Below are 15941 nucleotides of genomic sequence, written 5' to 3'. Positions count from 1 at the left end.
AATTCTGCTATATTCTTAGTCTCCTAATTTCAAATGGCAGGAAGTTAGCTGGAACTTCACACCCACACATCCACCCCTCAAACCATGGGACCTGCTGCTCCCAAGTAGCTCTGTCATAGTTGGGGATTGGCCTCTACCCGAAGCTCATTCCAGCAAAACCTCCTGTGACTTCTCCATTCCCAGGGCTGGGTCAAACCTTACCTGTGCCTCTGGGCCTCCTTTGGTGTACGGACACTCCTTGGGAAAATTTGGGTCCTGCTGAGGATGGAGACTGCGGCCTTCCAGGTCATTCTCCTTCCCCAGGACTTCATTCTCTGAAACTAGCTCCGTCTTCATGTCATCTGCAAGCATAAGTTTCAACATCATTTAAAATGCCCTTGACCTTGACCTTGTGTTCAAGGTATTCTGCAGTCAGGTACCTATGCTGCTATTCGACTGTTCTGCCCCCCACTGCCTGGTGGACTTCCTGCTCTGTGGCCTTCTAGTCCTCAAGCATGGTCAAAGTGGTGACTGTTGTCTTTGCTCAAGCAGCATCTTGAGTTCAAACGGTTGCCCTGTTCTAGCTTCTTAAACTAGTCATCGTCAAAATGTTTTGATCATGCTTTCTGTACGTCAAAAAAACCATTGAGCACATTCCTGGATATATATGCATTCAAAAGATTTAAATGTAAAAGATAAGACAAAAAATAAATATAACTAGAGATGCTCATTGTTTTCTTTCCCATATTGTCAGGAGGTATTCCTGCCCCACTTTTGAAAACACTGCACGAAATCCTCCACACACTTCTGGTTCCAACTCAAACCTCTCCTCCTCCACACCTTTCCGGCCCATGGTGACTTCTTTCCAGGACGCTTCATTGCCCTGGTGCCTGGGCCACTGCATGATGCCAAAGCGTGCTCTGGGCTGTCAAGTCACTGTCCCATAAGGTCCCTGGGGGCAGAGTCCATGTTCTGTGCCTTTGTTATATCTCCTAGTATCAAGCTGATCACACCGTAGGTATTCAAGAACTTTCTGATGAAGGAGTCTCCTCCTTCAGAGGAAGGTACTCTGGAGTCAGATATGCTGAGATACACACACCTGTTCTATCACTGACCCGTGGCCTTGAGCTAGCCACTTATCCTTCCTCAGCCTCATTTCTTCATCTGAACCACAGGAGACACTGACAATCCCCACTCACAGAACTATTGGGAAGACCCGGTAGCGTCACTGTGTGAAATGATGGGGGAAACGTGAAGTGTTGCTTAAGCGTGGAGGAGAAGCCAGTGCTGAGCAGTTCAGGCGTGCAGTGAGCCTGGTGAAGAAGTTCCTGGGGGGCAAGGGGTTCCGCTGCACCATGCCTTTAGCTCTCTGCACTGTGGCAGCTCCGGGTGGCAGCTCACCCATGCCCTGCCTGGACTGAGCTCTCCCACCAGGGGTCAGATGGAACAGCCCGCCCCTCGCTCGGCTCCCTCAACAGTCTCAGGGCTGCAAGCAGCACCAGCCAACCTGGCAGCTGCCATTCTTTCTGTAAAAACAAACAAACAAACTATTGCAGCGCCTCTCACCGCTTTTCTGCATCACGGGACGCTCCTGCAGCATCAGTCTGTCTTTGGCAATAGCCAGCTTCTCTCCAAGTTTTTTTGCAGTGCTTTTCAGCTCTGAATTCTCCTGCCGAGCCTCCTTGAGCTGCACATCCAGGTCCTAAACAGACAGAAAGGGTCTCATTGCTCTGGGGACAGTTCGCTGTGGAGTCGCACAATGTGCACAGAAGTGGTGTCAGAGCTGAAAGGTGGGTCAGTGCATAGCAGCCGCTCTTGTGTCTGGAATTCAGGGGCTCCCGTCCACCCAACCCCTACTCACCCTGATGGGCTGCGTGCCTCTGGGCACGTTATTTAAACTTTCGGTAGTGAGGATTAAATGAGATAAAGTGGGCAGAAAAAGTACTCAAGGATTACTAAGGATATTAGCTGCTGCAACTTCCGGAGCCGGGGCTCTGTGAGCGTGCGGGGTTTGTCAGTGGTCAGTCTTGTGAGTGGTCTGGCTCTCTGCGAGAGCCAAGTCCCCAGGATGTTAGGACAGGCAGGTTGCTGGGGAATGAGCAGGGCTTTAGAATGAGGCTGGCCTGACGTAAGAAACTTATTAGCTGTGTGCCTAGCGAGGTTAGTCTTTAAGCCTCTCCATTTCTAGACAGAAATTATCTTCTCTGTAAACTGTAGGTGTCTGAGCTCTCTGAGGTCCGGGACCCAGTCCAGCGGGCCATGTGTCTCCCACCCGTAGCCCCGGGTCTGGCACACAGTAGGAATTCCATAAACATTTGCTGACAGAATGCAGTTGAACTCAAGGGAAATAAGAGGAGTCACGTGGGTAGAAGTCAAGTGCCTTGCCCAGTGCCCGACACATAGTAAGCGTTAAAATTAGGGACGGTGTTTATGATCCCCTTGGAAAGCTATCAGGACGCCCCACTTTACCTGCGTCCTCTCCTTCAGCTTCTGGGCGTACTTCTTCAGGTCACTTATCTTGCGGCCTCTGTGCTCCAGATCCCCTTCCAGCTTCCTGACCTGGGCCTGCAGGGCCGACTCCTGGACCTGGAAGTTCTTGCGGAGGTCCGTCTCCTTCTCCTGCCACTGCCACAGGGCCTCGCTCACGGACTGCTGCATGGCCTGCCGGATGGCCTCGGTGTCCCGCTCATACGTGGCCTGCAGCTCCTCGGCCTTGCGGGCGTAGTCCTTGCTCAGCTGCTGGTTTTCCACGCGCAGCCGCTCCACCTCCAGCAGGACCTCCCGCATCTCCTGGCCGTGGCCTGGCTCTGCCCGAGGGTCCGGGCCCTCCCGGGAAAGCCGGCCCCGCGGGGGCGCCTCGTGGCTTGTCAGGGGCCGGAGCCTCTTCTCGTAGTCAGCCTTGCGCTCCAGCATCTCCTTGGAGAGGCTGAGGACCCGCTCGGCGCGCTCGGCCTCCACCCGCAGCTCTCTCTCTTTGGTCTCCAGCCTGCACGTGGCCGACTGCGCCAGGGCCTCCTGCGTCAGCCTCGTCTGCAGCTCCAGCGCGCTTTCCAGGGCCTGGATGCGCCGGAGCAGGGCCTCCTCCTCCGCGGGCCCCTGTTGCTGCAGGAGCCTGGCCTCGGTCTCTGCCACGGCTTTCTGGAGTTCCTCCCGGTGGGCCTCGCGCAGCGCCTCCACGCTGGCCTCCGCTTCGTCCTGGCGGGTGTTGAGGGCGTAAATCACCTGCAGGAGAACCCACAGAGCCCAGTGAGTGTGAGGAGCGCGAGCGTCCGGGAGGGGCCACGTGACCGGAGATGCTCCTCCTCCGTGGCAGTGACGGAGGGGGACCCCCACCAGCAGCACCTGAGGAGAGGAGGGGTGTGGGAGTGATTTATTGGAAACTGTCCCCAGGAGAAGCCCGCAAGGAAGCAGGGAATTGGGACAGGGGTGTGGTGGAAGCCAAGTGAGGGAGTGAGGACACATAAAGGTCACAGAGGGGATCTGTGGCGGAGATCCCTAGCGGACCTCTGGAGGGCCGTGGGAATCCAGCAAAGGGCTTAAAGCTCCAATTTTTTTTTTTTAAGGTTTTATTTATTCATTTGAGACAGAGAGATACGGAGAGAGAGCACGAGCAGGGGGAGAGGCAGAGGGAGAGGGAGAAGCAGACTCCCTGCTGAGCGGGGAGCCCAATGCGGGGCTCGATTCCAGGACCCGGAGATCATGACCTGAGCTGAAGGCAGAGCTTAACCATCTGAGCCACCCAGGCGCCCCCAAAACTCCAATTTGTGGGGAAAAAAGACCACTTTGGGACACAAAACAGCCCCCTCAAAAAAACCCAACAAAACATCAGAAAATAGAATTCAGCAACATATAAAAAGGATTATATACCATGACCAGCTGGGATTTATCCCAGGAATGTAAAGTTGATTTAACATCTAAAAATCAGTTCATGGAATATACCATATGAACAGAATAAAAGACAAAAAGCACACGGTTGTATCAACAGACACAGGAAAAGCATCTGATAAAATACAACACTCCACAACCTAGAAATGTATCCATGGTGTAAGACTGTTTCTCCATAACTTCAGGAACAAGATAGGGACACTTTGTTACCGCAGAGAATGCAGGAAGGCGGAAGTGTGGTGGGGCCCAGGGACCCACCTGAGCAACAGGTAGATGTTTACTGAAAGGGAGAAACTATAGGTAGGACAGGCATGGGGAAGAAAATCAGGAATTCTGTTTTGGACAAATTAAACTTTATTGCCTCCTGGGGCATCAAAGCAAACAGAGATATTTCTGTAGCTCAGAAATTTCTGGAGCTCAGAGGAGGAAGCCTGACTAGAGATGAAGGGGATATGGAATCAGGATAGCTTTATTGTTACCGCTGTTTGCTTGACGAGGGTCCAGAGTATATCCGCACACGTCTCTCCACAGGTGCAGGAGGGAAGGAAGAGCTGGGCAGAGGCGTAAAGAACTTAGAACAGGAGACTGAGGGAACTCACCTTCTACGCTGTCAGTGAGGATGGAGGGAAGGCTGTTTACGGACAGTGTGCTGATAGGGGGTGGTCATCTCGGGCTGGGGATTTATGTGGTAAGTGTGGCAGAGGGAGAGAAGGACAACGTGTTTTCAGGAGCTGGCAAGCTGGAAGGAGGGGGCAGAGGTAGGTTTTTGGTGGTGACAAGGTCAAGGGTGTGGTGAAGGTGGAGTAGAGAGTAAGGTCACTGGGCGCGAAGGGGTCAAGAGACTGAGAAATCAAGGGGCTGGGTGGGCCCCACAGGGGATGTTGAACTCATTGAAAATGACTGGAGAGGAGCTGGGCTGGTGGAGATGAGTGAGAGTCAGGGGCCAAACACTCCCCATCAGCTCCCTGGGGCATTGAAGATAAAAAACATGCTTCTGAAAAGTCCCCACCACACAGTTTCACACTTACAGATCCTTAACCTTTGTGAGGTGTGTGTGTGTGTGTTGAAGAAGGTCAAATGGCAACACTAGGGCTGACATCTGTGATACATTTAATAGCAGTTTGCCTCGAGACTGCACAACTTGAGAAAGAGGAAGCATATATCCACAATGCTGCCGAAAATCTATTTTTCACTGTCTATATGTGACCTAGCTATTGGCGGGTTGTCTGTCTCCCTCCCTAAAATGCAGGCTCCGTGAGAGAAGAGCTTGGTCTTCTTCGTTCCTTCCTATTCATCCCCAGTGCCTGGCTCAAGGTCGACCCTCTAAAAATATTTCTTAAATGGATGAGTGAAAAATCTCTTAAAAGGAGGAATCAGAGCTCTGTCTTGAACGAGGTAGTTGTAAAGGTATGAGATGGGCTTGGCATCTTGTGAATTCTTGGGAGAATAAGCACTGCCTTGAGAATTGTGAATCTAACACTCTCTGATGGCAAGAACAAGGGAAGGAATCCCCTTCTCCCTCCCAGGAAGACCCCGCCCCCCATGAAATAAAGCTGCTGTCCCCACAACTCTTCCCTCTCATCACCCTTGCACACGATTTGGCCACCTTTGGTTTCTATGGCTTCTCATGGCTTGCATCTAAGAGTGGATCTGGAGTAAGTGAATGTTGAAACTGGTATCCACTGGCTGTCATTTGTGTTAATAATAAATACCATTTTTCCAGAATTTACTGTGTGCCTAGCACAAGGCTAGGTGCTGTATACGCATTCAGAATCTCAGGAAATCCTCAGAGCAATGTTGCAAATTTGGTATTTTTCTCCCCATTTTAAGAATGAAAATTTGAGGTTCAGAGAAGTTTGTAACTTTTGCAAGGTCACAAGAGATAAGAAATTTTGACTAACTCTAAAGCACATGCTCGCAGCATAGTACTGCACTGTGTCTCATTGTCCCATTCAACCATTTATTCCTTTATGCATTTACTGCACTTCTCAGAAGTGCCTGGCTCTGTGCGGGGCAAAGAACATGCTGGTTAATAAGACAACTAAAAGTTGTGACCTCAAAAATGTTATAATTTAATGGGAGAGTCAGACAAATACCCGTAAAGTTTCAATACCTTGTGATAAGTGCTATGACAGGGATCAGCACCAGTTACTATGGAAACACAGACGAAGGGGTTTAATAGGAAAGAAGACTTCCCAGGAAAAGTTAGCCTTGCCTACTCAACCTTGGGGTGACCTGTTCCCTTTTACATGTCAACTTGCATATGGACAAGAACAATATGACTTCTGTGTGCTGTCTCATAGCACTAGGGAGGAAGTTGAGCGCACCATAGGTTCATAATAAGTAGATCTATTATGATCCTGTCACAGGTCATCAAGGATTTATGCTTTCTTTCCACAGAGTTGCTGTAGGAGAACAGCCAAGAGACCACATTTTGTAGCCCCCTTTTATCTGCATGGAACTATGTTGCCTAGTAATTGCCAATGGTAGAGGTAGTGATGTCATCTTGGGGCCAACGTTGAGGTTAAGGTGATGAGGAGGGTTAAGTATTTTCCACAGGCTCTTTTTCCCATCTACAAACTTCATGGACAGGACCCAGAGGCTTTAGAAGAAGGTAGAACACCAGATGGAAGGTACCTGGGTCCTCGATGACTGACTAGAAGGCCATCCACCCACCAGGAGCACCACCACTGATCTTTATATAAACAAGAAATAAACTATTGTGTTGGACCTCTGACATCTTGGCATTTATTTGTTCCAACAGCTACCATTACCCTAGGAAAACTCACGGGACTCAGCACATAGTCATAATCCTATGATTATAGTGAAAGGATACAAAGTAAACTTGACAAAGGGAAAAGATGAACAGGGAGCGGTCTGGAGAAAAGTAGGCTCAAGCTTCCAAGGGTCCTCCCCCAGTGAAGTCCTTTCCCAGTACAATCACACAGGACTTGCTTAATTTCCTCATCAAGGAGTTGTAACAACATTTGTGAAATATTGTTTACCAAATGAGCTCTTTAAAAGCTTAGCAAGGTTTTTACTGGAGGCTAGTCTAGTCAGGTAGGCAACTTCTACTGGCAATACCAAAATTGCAGACCCCCAGGAGGAAAGGAGGTGCTCAGCATAAATCACATCGTTTGCATAAGCAGTTTAGGCATAGTGAGTCACTCTTTTAACAGTTTGGGTGGTGGGAAGCCTCTGGAGATCCAAGTTTCCAGATGCCAACTGAGGGCTACTTTGCAAGATGACCACTCTAAGCATAAGCTGTCTTGGACCTGCTATGTTAACTCTTTTCTGTTCACCTAACACCCAACTGATAAAGATTCTCTTCAGTAGAGTTGCCATGAGTAGATCTGAACATAAATGAGGTTTTCATGGTGAAGAACAAAACATCCTTGAAAAGGTTATTCCATGAAATTTGGCATAGGTGATTCAGAAGGATAAAATCAACTACTGGTGCTGGTGCTGATCTGGGAGAATGGAGTTCCGACATTAACTTATATCTGTAGAACAGAAAACTTGGCTGACGATCCTGGATATCATGACGCCACACAAGCACTCAATGAAGAAAGAACCCAAATGTTTGCAGAAATTTCTCGTGTGAGTCTTCTCTGTCTTGTGAAAGCTCTCCCCACATGGACACCCTTGAATTAACACAAGATCAGAGGTAGCTGAGAAGGTATCACACTGTGGGTGGGCACACAATATCTGAGGGCATTTTGGCTTACGCATATTTACTCATGGTGTCTCACAATTAAAAGTCCCCAAATAATCCCCATCAAGGGTCTGCTCCAATTGTTCTGCTTGGCTGAGATCCGGTTACAGGGCTCTAGGCTTTCAACAAGTGCCAGACTCACCTCCCTTTCCCCTAACATCCTTGTCCAGAAGGTTACTCCAAGGATAGTGTGTGCACAAACAAGGAAATATATTATATTATATTTCATATCATATTTCATATCATATTATATTTCTTACCCTCTTTTAATACACATACACATACATATTCATCTAGACCATGATTTTTTTTTACTTAACAATAGATCTTGGAGGTTATATAATTTTGTACATAAAGAGATGTCTCATTTTTATTTTTGGCTGCTTCATATGCCATTGTATGGATGTGCTATAATTTATCTTTCTGCTCCTTACTGATAGACACTGAGTTGTTTCTCCATGGTGAGTACTGATATGTTTTTTATTTCACTGTTATGAAGTGAACATTCTTTTTCTTTTTCCATTCCTGCCAGTAAACTTGAGATCTGCTCTTTGCTTATGAATGAAATTCCAGAGCTTGGCTTTAAAAAAAAAACAAAAAACCCACTCAAATCTTCATAGCTAATACAGAATTCTAGTGAAGAGATGGAAGAAGTCTCCTCTCCCTGTGGAAGGAGAAAGAGATGCCATTTTGTGTCATACAGCTAATTTAAAGAATTTTGAGAACATTCAAAAGCACCACACTTGTCTTCCCGTGCAATATGAATGTTCACGGTTGTGAACTCCTGGGGTGACTCCACGGGGACATCCCGCCTACTTTCAAGGCATCCTCTTCTTTTTCTGCCCTCTCCACTTCCTCTTGCAAGTTTGCTCTCTGAGCTTGACCTCTCTTTCTTCTCCTGGTCCAATAGTCTGTTTTCATCTTAACTCCACACCCCCTCCCCTTGCCCTTTTTACCCTGGACCCCATGGCCAATCATCTCAACTACCTTCTTACTGACATCCTCAAACCCTCTGCCCATCTCATCTTTAGCCTCACATCCTTGGTATTCAAAAGAGCAGATCAACCCAAAAACCTCAACTCTTGTCAAATACTACCGGCTTGTCCTTAAGATTCCCAGCCTCTGAATCACTACATTGGACACCTGAAACACTGTTATGTTAACTAACTGGAATTCAAATAAAAAGTTAAAATTAAAAAAAGAAAGAAACTTGATCAGTATGGATTTGAGGCCATCTGGAACATTAAAGAAGACCTTGTTAGAATGAAAAAAAGATGCCTAATTTCATCTGTGTTCTCCACGCTGATACTTTAATCAATATGTCTCATATTCATTCCCTACTCCTTTTCCCCAGAGGGGCTATTTCAATTCTCTACCACATTTCATAGGCCACATCTCCAGTTCTTGGCCCATTCCTACTCTCCTTTACAACAGTGTTGTCTCTTGCTTTTTGGAGGAGGAATAGTTATTGGGCTCCAGGGCTAGCCAACCTGGGTTGGAGTTCCAGTTTTGCTTCCTCCTAGCTGCTGACCTTGGGCAGGTAATTCAATCTCTCCAGAGCTGAGTTTCCTAAGAGCAAAATGACATTAACAACAGCACCAACCTCCTAGGGCTATCCTGAGAGCCACATAAGACAATGCACAGAAACACCAGATACCAATAACTGCATAATTAATGTACCTGCCATCCAGAGAAAAAAAGTCTTGGATTATTAATCATGAACTGGGAAAAAACCAGAGTATTTGGTAGGATTTAGTGCAGTGTTGGGGCAAAAACAGACTGGTGCAATTGAGGAGAGAATGGAAGGCGGGGAAGGGGAGGTGATGGATGGGTGCCATTCTTCCCCAAAGCTACTGGTGAAGGGAAGAGGGATAGAGCAGGTAGATGGGCAAACAGGATCAAAGCAAGTGGGCGGGGCACTAGAGAAAGGCAGATGAGAAGAATTTAAAAGAAAGGAACCGCTGTAAAAAAGTAGAAGGAATTTCTCCTCCTGTATAAAGTATCCTTTAGCTCCCTACAAACAATAGAAACTTATCCCATTCATCTTTCTCCCAGTGCACTTTGCACCATTGATTGTTAAAGCCCTTTCCTGTCCCATTATAGACACTTAGGTGCTAGATGTTGAAGTCACATGTGAGCTTTATCAGAGTAAGGGACCTCAGCGACCCTCTCTGCAGGGCCCTTTCTATATTACGTAGTCCCCAGCACCTAGTACAATGCCTGGCCTGATTCAGATTCTCGGAGTGTTTACTGGTAAATAAAAGGAAGACTTTGTAACGGGCAGTGAGAGACTGAAAGAATAGGATTCGGGAAGGCAGATGGGTAGAGAGGCCCTGAAGTGGGAACAGACAGGAAGCTGACAAAGATAACAATGAAAAGACTAGGCTTGGAGTCTCCACTGTCTGAGTGCAGATCCTGTTTGTCATTCGGTGTGTGGATCCAGATATATTTGCTAGCTGTCTGACCTTGCATGTGCTGTCTTGCTGGGTCTCAGTTTCCTCATTTGTAAAGGGAGAGAATAAAGTTCCTGCTTTAGAGGTGACTGAAAGATTAAATGAGATACTGCTGTAAGGCGTATTGCATGGTGCCTGGTTCACGGTAAGTGATGTAGGAAAGATGTTGGAGTTTGGGGCCGATGGCCAAGAAAGAATTCTTGAGACATCTTTGGTGCACAAAGGTAGTTTTATTAAAGCACGGGGACAGGACCCATGGGCAGAAGGACCTGCACTGGGGTCATGAGGAGTGGCCCATTATATACTTCCAAGTTGGGAAGAGGTTAGGGATAGCAAAAGTCTCTAAGGAATTTTGGAAGCAAGGTTTCCAGGACCTTGAGGGGGCTAGCAATTGTTAGGAAAAGGTCATTTATTACTCCCTAGTAAAACCCTAGTTATGAGACCTTTCAGATGGAAATCGGTGGGTCATATGCTTGGGGGATGATTGCCAACATGTATCTTGGGGAGTAGAGATAAAAGAAGTTTCCAAAGGAATTTTTATGTGTTAAAGTAGCCTTACAGGATCCTGCGGGTCGGGCTGAGATTGCCTTTTGCCCTTAGCAATGTAATAACATCGAGGCAGCTGAGTTCCTAGAGGAATGTCACTCTGCCTGTCTCAGGGACTTGTCAGTGGGCTGCTTTGGGTAGTAAGGACATTTTATTTTTCTTTTACCTTTGTTTCCCACGTCAGTGAGCACCTGATGAGACCCAGATGTTCCTATCATGGTTGTCCAGAGGGCACTTTAGGCCGGACAGAGGTCTTGGTGGCAATGGCATTTCTCTTAAGGAAGGCAATATGGTAGGAGCAATGGAGCTGGCTGGGTCCTCTGGAGTGAAAGGGACCGAGACTTACCTTTCTCGCAGCAGAGACTGCTGGTGGGCCCAGTATCTGGTTCTCTCCTTCATGCTTCAAAATAGAAGCCCTAATTTTTCCATGGGTAATTGGCCACATTGCTCAGCTTCCCTTCCAGCTCTGAGCAGCCATGTGACAAAGTTCTGCCCCGCTGGATAGAAGTAGACCTGTCATTCCTTTCTTCCAGGAAGAGCCCCCTCTACGGCTGAGCAGTCCTCTTGGACCACACAGTGGACACCAGGGGCTAAGGCTGGCAGAACAGAGCTAAGAGGAGCCGGGATCTCTGATGCCCAGCAAGGCCATGCCAACCCTGGACTGATTCCAACTGGACCGCGTTTGGGTTTTCTGTCACTCTCTGACAAACCTGATTTGGTTTGAGAGATATATATATATACTTTCTGACTCTTACCTTTTTAAAATTGCTCAAGTTCTTTAACTTCTCGGAGCCTCAGTTTCTTGCCTATAAAATAGACCTGGTTTTTTTTTTTTTTTTAGGATCTGATAGGATTACATCGCTGAGGTGTCTGGCACGTAGTAGGTACCCATTAAATGTTTCTTCCTTCTTTCTTTCCATGCTCTGCTCTCAGAAAGAAACATCTCCCCCCGCTTTTTTTGGACACACAATCTACTCCTCCCGCCCTCTCCGTCTACAATTATTGAGCAGAACTGGCGCAGACCCACCCTTCCCCTGGGCCTGGTGCCTTGCTTTTTTCACTCACCACCTACTCAACTGAAACATCAAAGGACTGGCCCGAGCCTCCCTTATAAATCCACCTCCTCGGTAGGGAGGCCAGCTTCAGAATCCATCAAGGGACATGAATAATTCAGCAGCCAAGAGAAATACTGAGCCAGTCCTAGCGTCTTCCCAGGGGTTTTAGAAATCCACTGCTAATGGTTTCAGCAGAGGGCCTGTGAGGGTCTTAGAGGTCTCAGAGGTTGAGAACTGTATTTTTTAACAAAGTTATAATTGATGTATTATGTGCATGAGATCTTGAGGAATGTTTTCCTTTTTTTTTTTTTAAGATTTTTATTTATTTATTTGAGAGAGAGAGAGAATGAGAGACAGAGAGCATGAGAGGGAGGAGGGTCAGAGGGAGAAGCAGACTCCCTGCCGAGCAGGGAGCCCGATGCGGGACTCGATCCCGGGACTCCAGGATCATGACCTGAGCTGAAGGCAGTCGCTTAACCAACTGAGCCACCCAGGCGCCCTTGAGGAATGTTTTCCATCAAGTCTGGCGGCGGAAGTCAGAAATGAAATAAAGAAGAAAGAAAGGAAAGAATATTTATTGAATGCCCAGAGTGTCAGCTTCACTGGGCCAGGTAATTGATATAGGACTTTTCAACTAATCTTCTAACGATTCTACAAAGTGAACATTCTCATGCTTAGCCCTCTTTTGTAGATGAGGAAACTGACGCTGGGTGGCCTAACTCCACATGAAGGGGTGATATAGCATGGTGCTCCCAAGGAGGCTTTACTGGACCTACTGGGCTGGGTTCTTACCATAGCTCTACCGCTTTCTAGCTGTGTGACCTCAAGTATGTGATTGAACCTCTCTGAGTCTCAGTCATGTCATCTATGACACAGAGAAAGCAATGCCTCCTTTGTAGATTTGCTTGGACATTAAAATGACATAATGAACCAAAAATCCTAACAGTGTTCCTAGCACACAGTAAACACTTGAGAAATGCTATTTGTTATTATTTTTACTATTATTGATATTGTGGCCAAATGTCATTGAGCTAAAAAGTGAGGGTGCTGGGATTTAAACACAAATCTTTCCGGATCCCAAATTAAAAGAAATAGAACCATAACTACGTGGTTAGAATAAAGCTGGTAATGGTCTCCTTTCGAGATTTTTTTTTTTTTTTTTTTTGCAGCATTTCGTACATTTGCAGAATTTACCAGGCATGCTGCTGAGCACTGGAAAAACGGAAGAAATAAAATCATTCTGTTTAGGAGCTTAGATCAGATATGGTAGATTATATTATTTGTCCACCTTTTTCCCCCCTTCCTTCCCCTTCCTGGTCCTGGCCCCCATCTGTGGACCTCATTTACTTTTTCTTCCTTTTTGGGCTTGGCTTATAACTTGCTTTGGCGAATGGAATTTAAGTGGACTTGTTGCAAACAGAGGCTTGAAATGCGTTTGTGTTTCGGCTTCCTCTCTTGTGCTTCTACGCTCTACCACTAGAGGAGTGTAGATGCAGGGTGGCCACAGTTCCCAGAATGAGAGACGCGTGGAACAGTCCGGACCCCAGTTCAAAGCCTGACGCTCTCCTGGCTCAGTCAAGCCCAGCAGAGAGCCGCGGAAGAGCAACCAATCTGAGCATGAAATAAATTACCGTCGTTGTAGGCCACGGAGATTTTAGGGTTGTTTATAACACAGAGTTATTGCCGGAATACACAAAGAGAGAGAGAGACAAGTGAGCCAACTAGTAAATTTAGGAGTATCTGAGGTGCTTTGTTAGCAGTCTGCAGGGGCACAGGGAAAAGCACCGGAAGCAAGGGTCACTCTTGCCCTTCCTTCTGGCACCATCATTAATGGGTCACTCCTATCAACGTAAAAATGTGCTGTGATTTTTCTCGTTAACAAAAATCCTTCTTAATCCCAGCCCCCCATTTTTCTGCACCCCTTTATAAAGACTTCTCAGGTGCTTTGTTTATCCCTCTTGTCACTAATTCCCCACATCCTCTACTCTCTTGAACCCTCTCCAGTCAGGCTTTCAACCTGACCAACCCACCAAAACAACTCCGCACCATTTCGCTAATGATCTCCATGTTGCTAAAACAATAGTCAATTCTTAGTCTCCAACTTTTCAACTTTTCAGCAGCTCTGGACATAAGAAATCACTTCCTCCTCCTCAGAACAGTCTTCACTTGGCTTCCAGAATATATCACCCTCCTCCTAACCACTGGCCACTCCTCATCTGGCCAATTCCTCATTATATCTCATCCTTCAAGTAGATTCCCCAGAGCTTAGGCCTCAGACTGTTTCTCTTCTCTACAAACATTCCATGGGGATCTTATCCAACCTCATGACTTTATGCATGCTTATTTGCTAATGATTCCCAAATTTGTACATCTAGGCTGGACCCTTCAGCTGAATATTAGACTCATGTGTCCTGTTGCTTATCAATATCTCCACTTGGATATCTAACATACATCTCAAATTTAATTCTGGATTTTCCCCTCAAAACCTGTCTTCCCACAATATTCTCCATCTCCCTTCATGCAATATTCTCCAACTCCCTTCTTCCAGTTGCTTAAGTCAAATTTTGGAGTTGACCAACAAGTGTATGGAAAGGTATTCAACACAACATCACTAATCATTAGGGAAATTCAAATCAAAACTACAATGAGATACCACCTCACACCCATCAGGATGGTTATTCTTAAAAAACCAGAACACAAGTGTTGATGAGATGTAGGGAAATTGGAACCATTGTGCATGGCTTGTGGAAATATAAAATGATGCAGCCACCATGGCAAACAGTAGGATTGTTCCCCAAATAATTAAACATAGAATTACCAGTTGATCTAGCAATTATATTTTTGGAATTTCAATTCCGAAAGAATTGAAAGCAGGCACTTGAACAGGTATTTGTATCCATGTTTATAGCATTAGTCACAATAGTGAAAATATGGAGACACCCAAGTGGCCATCAATGGATGAACGGATAAACAAAATGTAGTATATACATACAAAGAAATATTATTCAGACCTAAAAAGAAAGAAATTCTGACACATGCCACAACTTGGATGAACCTTGAAGACATTACGCTAAGTGAAATAAGCCAGTCATGAATGGTCAAATATTGCATGATTCCTTATATGAGGAAATTAGAGTAGTCAAATTCACAGAGACAAAAAGTAGCATGGTGGTTGCAGGGGCCAAGAGGAGGTGTAGGAATGAGGAGTTATTGTTTAAGGGTATAGAGTTTCAAGAGGCAACCCACAGAATGGGAGAAGATATTTGCAAATGACATTACAGATAACGGGCTGGTATCCAAGGTTTGTAAAGAACTTATCAAACTCAACACCCAAAAAAACAAATAATCCAGTCAAGAAATGGGCAGAAGACATGAGCAGACACTTCTCCAAAGAAGACATACAAATGGCTAACAGACACATGAAAAAATGTTCAACATCACAAGCCATCAGGGAAATACAAATCAAAACCACAATGAGATACCACCTTACACCAGTTAGAATGGCAAAAATTAACAAGACAGGAAATAATGTTGGCAAGGATGCGGAGAAAGGAGAATCCTCCTACACTGTTGGTGGGAATGCAAGTTGGTAGTCACTTTGGAAAACAGTGTGGAGGTTCCTCAAGATGTTAAAAATAGAGCTACCCTATGACCCAGCAATTGCAGTACTAGGTATTTATTTATTTATTTATTTATTTATTTATTTATTTATTTTATTTTTTTATTTTAAAGATTTTATTTATTTATTTGAGAAAGAGAGAATGAGAGAGAGCACATGAGAAGGGGGAGGGTCAGAGGGAGAAGCAGACTCCCTGCCGAGCAGGGAGCCCAATGCGGGACTCGATCCCGGGACTCCAGGATTATGACCTGAGCCGAAGGCAGTCGCTTAACCAACTGAGCCACCCAGGCGCCCAGTACTAGGTATTTACCCCAAAGATACAGATGTAGTGAAAAGAAGGGGCATATGCACCCCAATGTTCATAGCAACACTGTCCACAATAGCCAAACTGTGGAAGGACCCGAGATGCCCTTCAACAGATGAAAGGATAAAGAAGATGTGGTTCATATATACAATGGAATATTACTCAGCCCTCAGAAAGGATAAATACCCACCATTTGCCTGGACATGGATGGAACTGGAGGGGATTATGCACTTTAAGTAAAATAAGTCAAGCAGATAAAGACAATTATCATATGGTTTCACTAGGAGGACCACAGGGGAAGGGAGGGAAAATCGGATGGGAAGAATACCGAGAGGGAAACAAACCATGAGAGACTCTGGACTCTGGGAAACAAACAGTGTTACAG

General features: G+C 46.0%; 1 protein-coding gene across 1 annotated transcript in view; it reads right to left on the bottom strand.

The window, feature by feature from the left end:
• FAM184B (family with sequence similarity 184 member B) overlaps positions 1-15941 on the bottom strand; it is a 138230-nt gene that overhangs the window by 73403 nt on the left and 48886 nt on the right. Inside the window, exons 2-4 of the mRNA XM_035005239.1 lie at positions 2449-3201; positions 1546-1681; positions 202-341 (exon numbers count right to left, since the gene is read on the bottom strand). Of these exons, the coding sequence (XP_034861130.1) occupies positions 202-341; positions 1546-1681; positions 2449-3201 (1029 nt within the window). The remainder of the gene's footprint in view (positions 1-201; positions 342-1545; positions 1682-2448; positions 3202-15941) is intronic.

Source organism: Mirounga leonina, unplaced genomic scaffold (assembly GCF_011800145.1).
Source record: "Mirounga leonina isolate KUSES-001 unplaced genomic scaffold, KU_Mleo_1.0 Mir_129, whole genome shotgun sequence".
NCBI classification, from domain to species: Eukaryota; Metazoa; Chordata; class Mammalia; order Carnivora; family Phocidae; genus Mirounga; species Mirounga leonina.
This window is presented reverse-complemented; position numbering and strand designations above follow the sequence as displayed.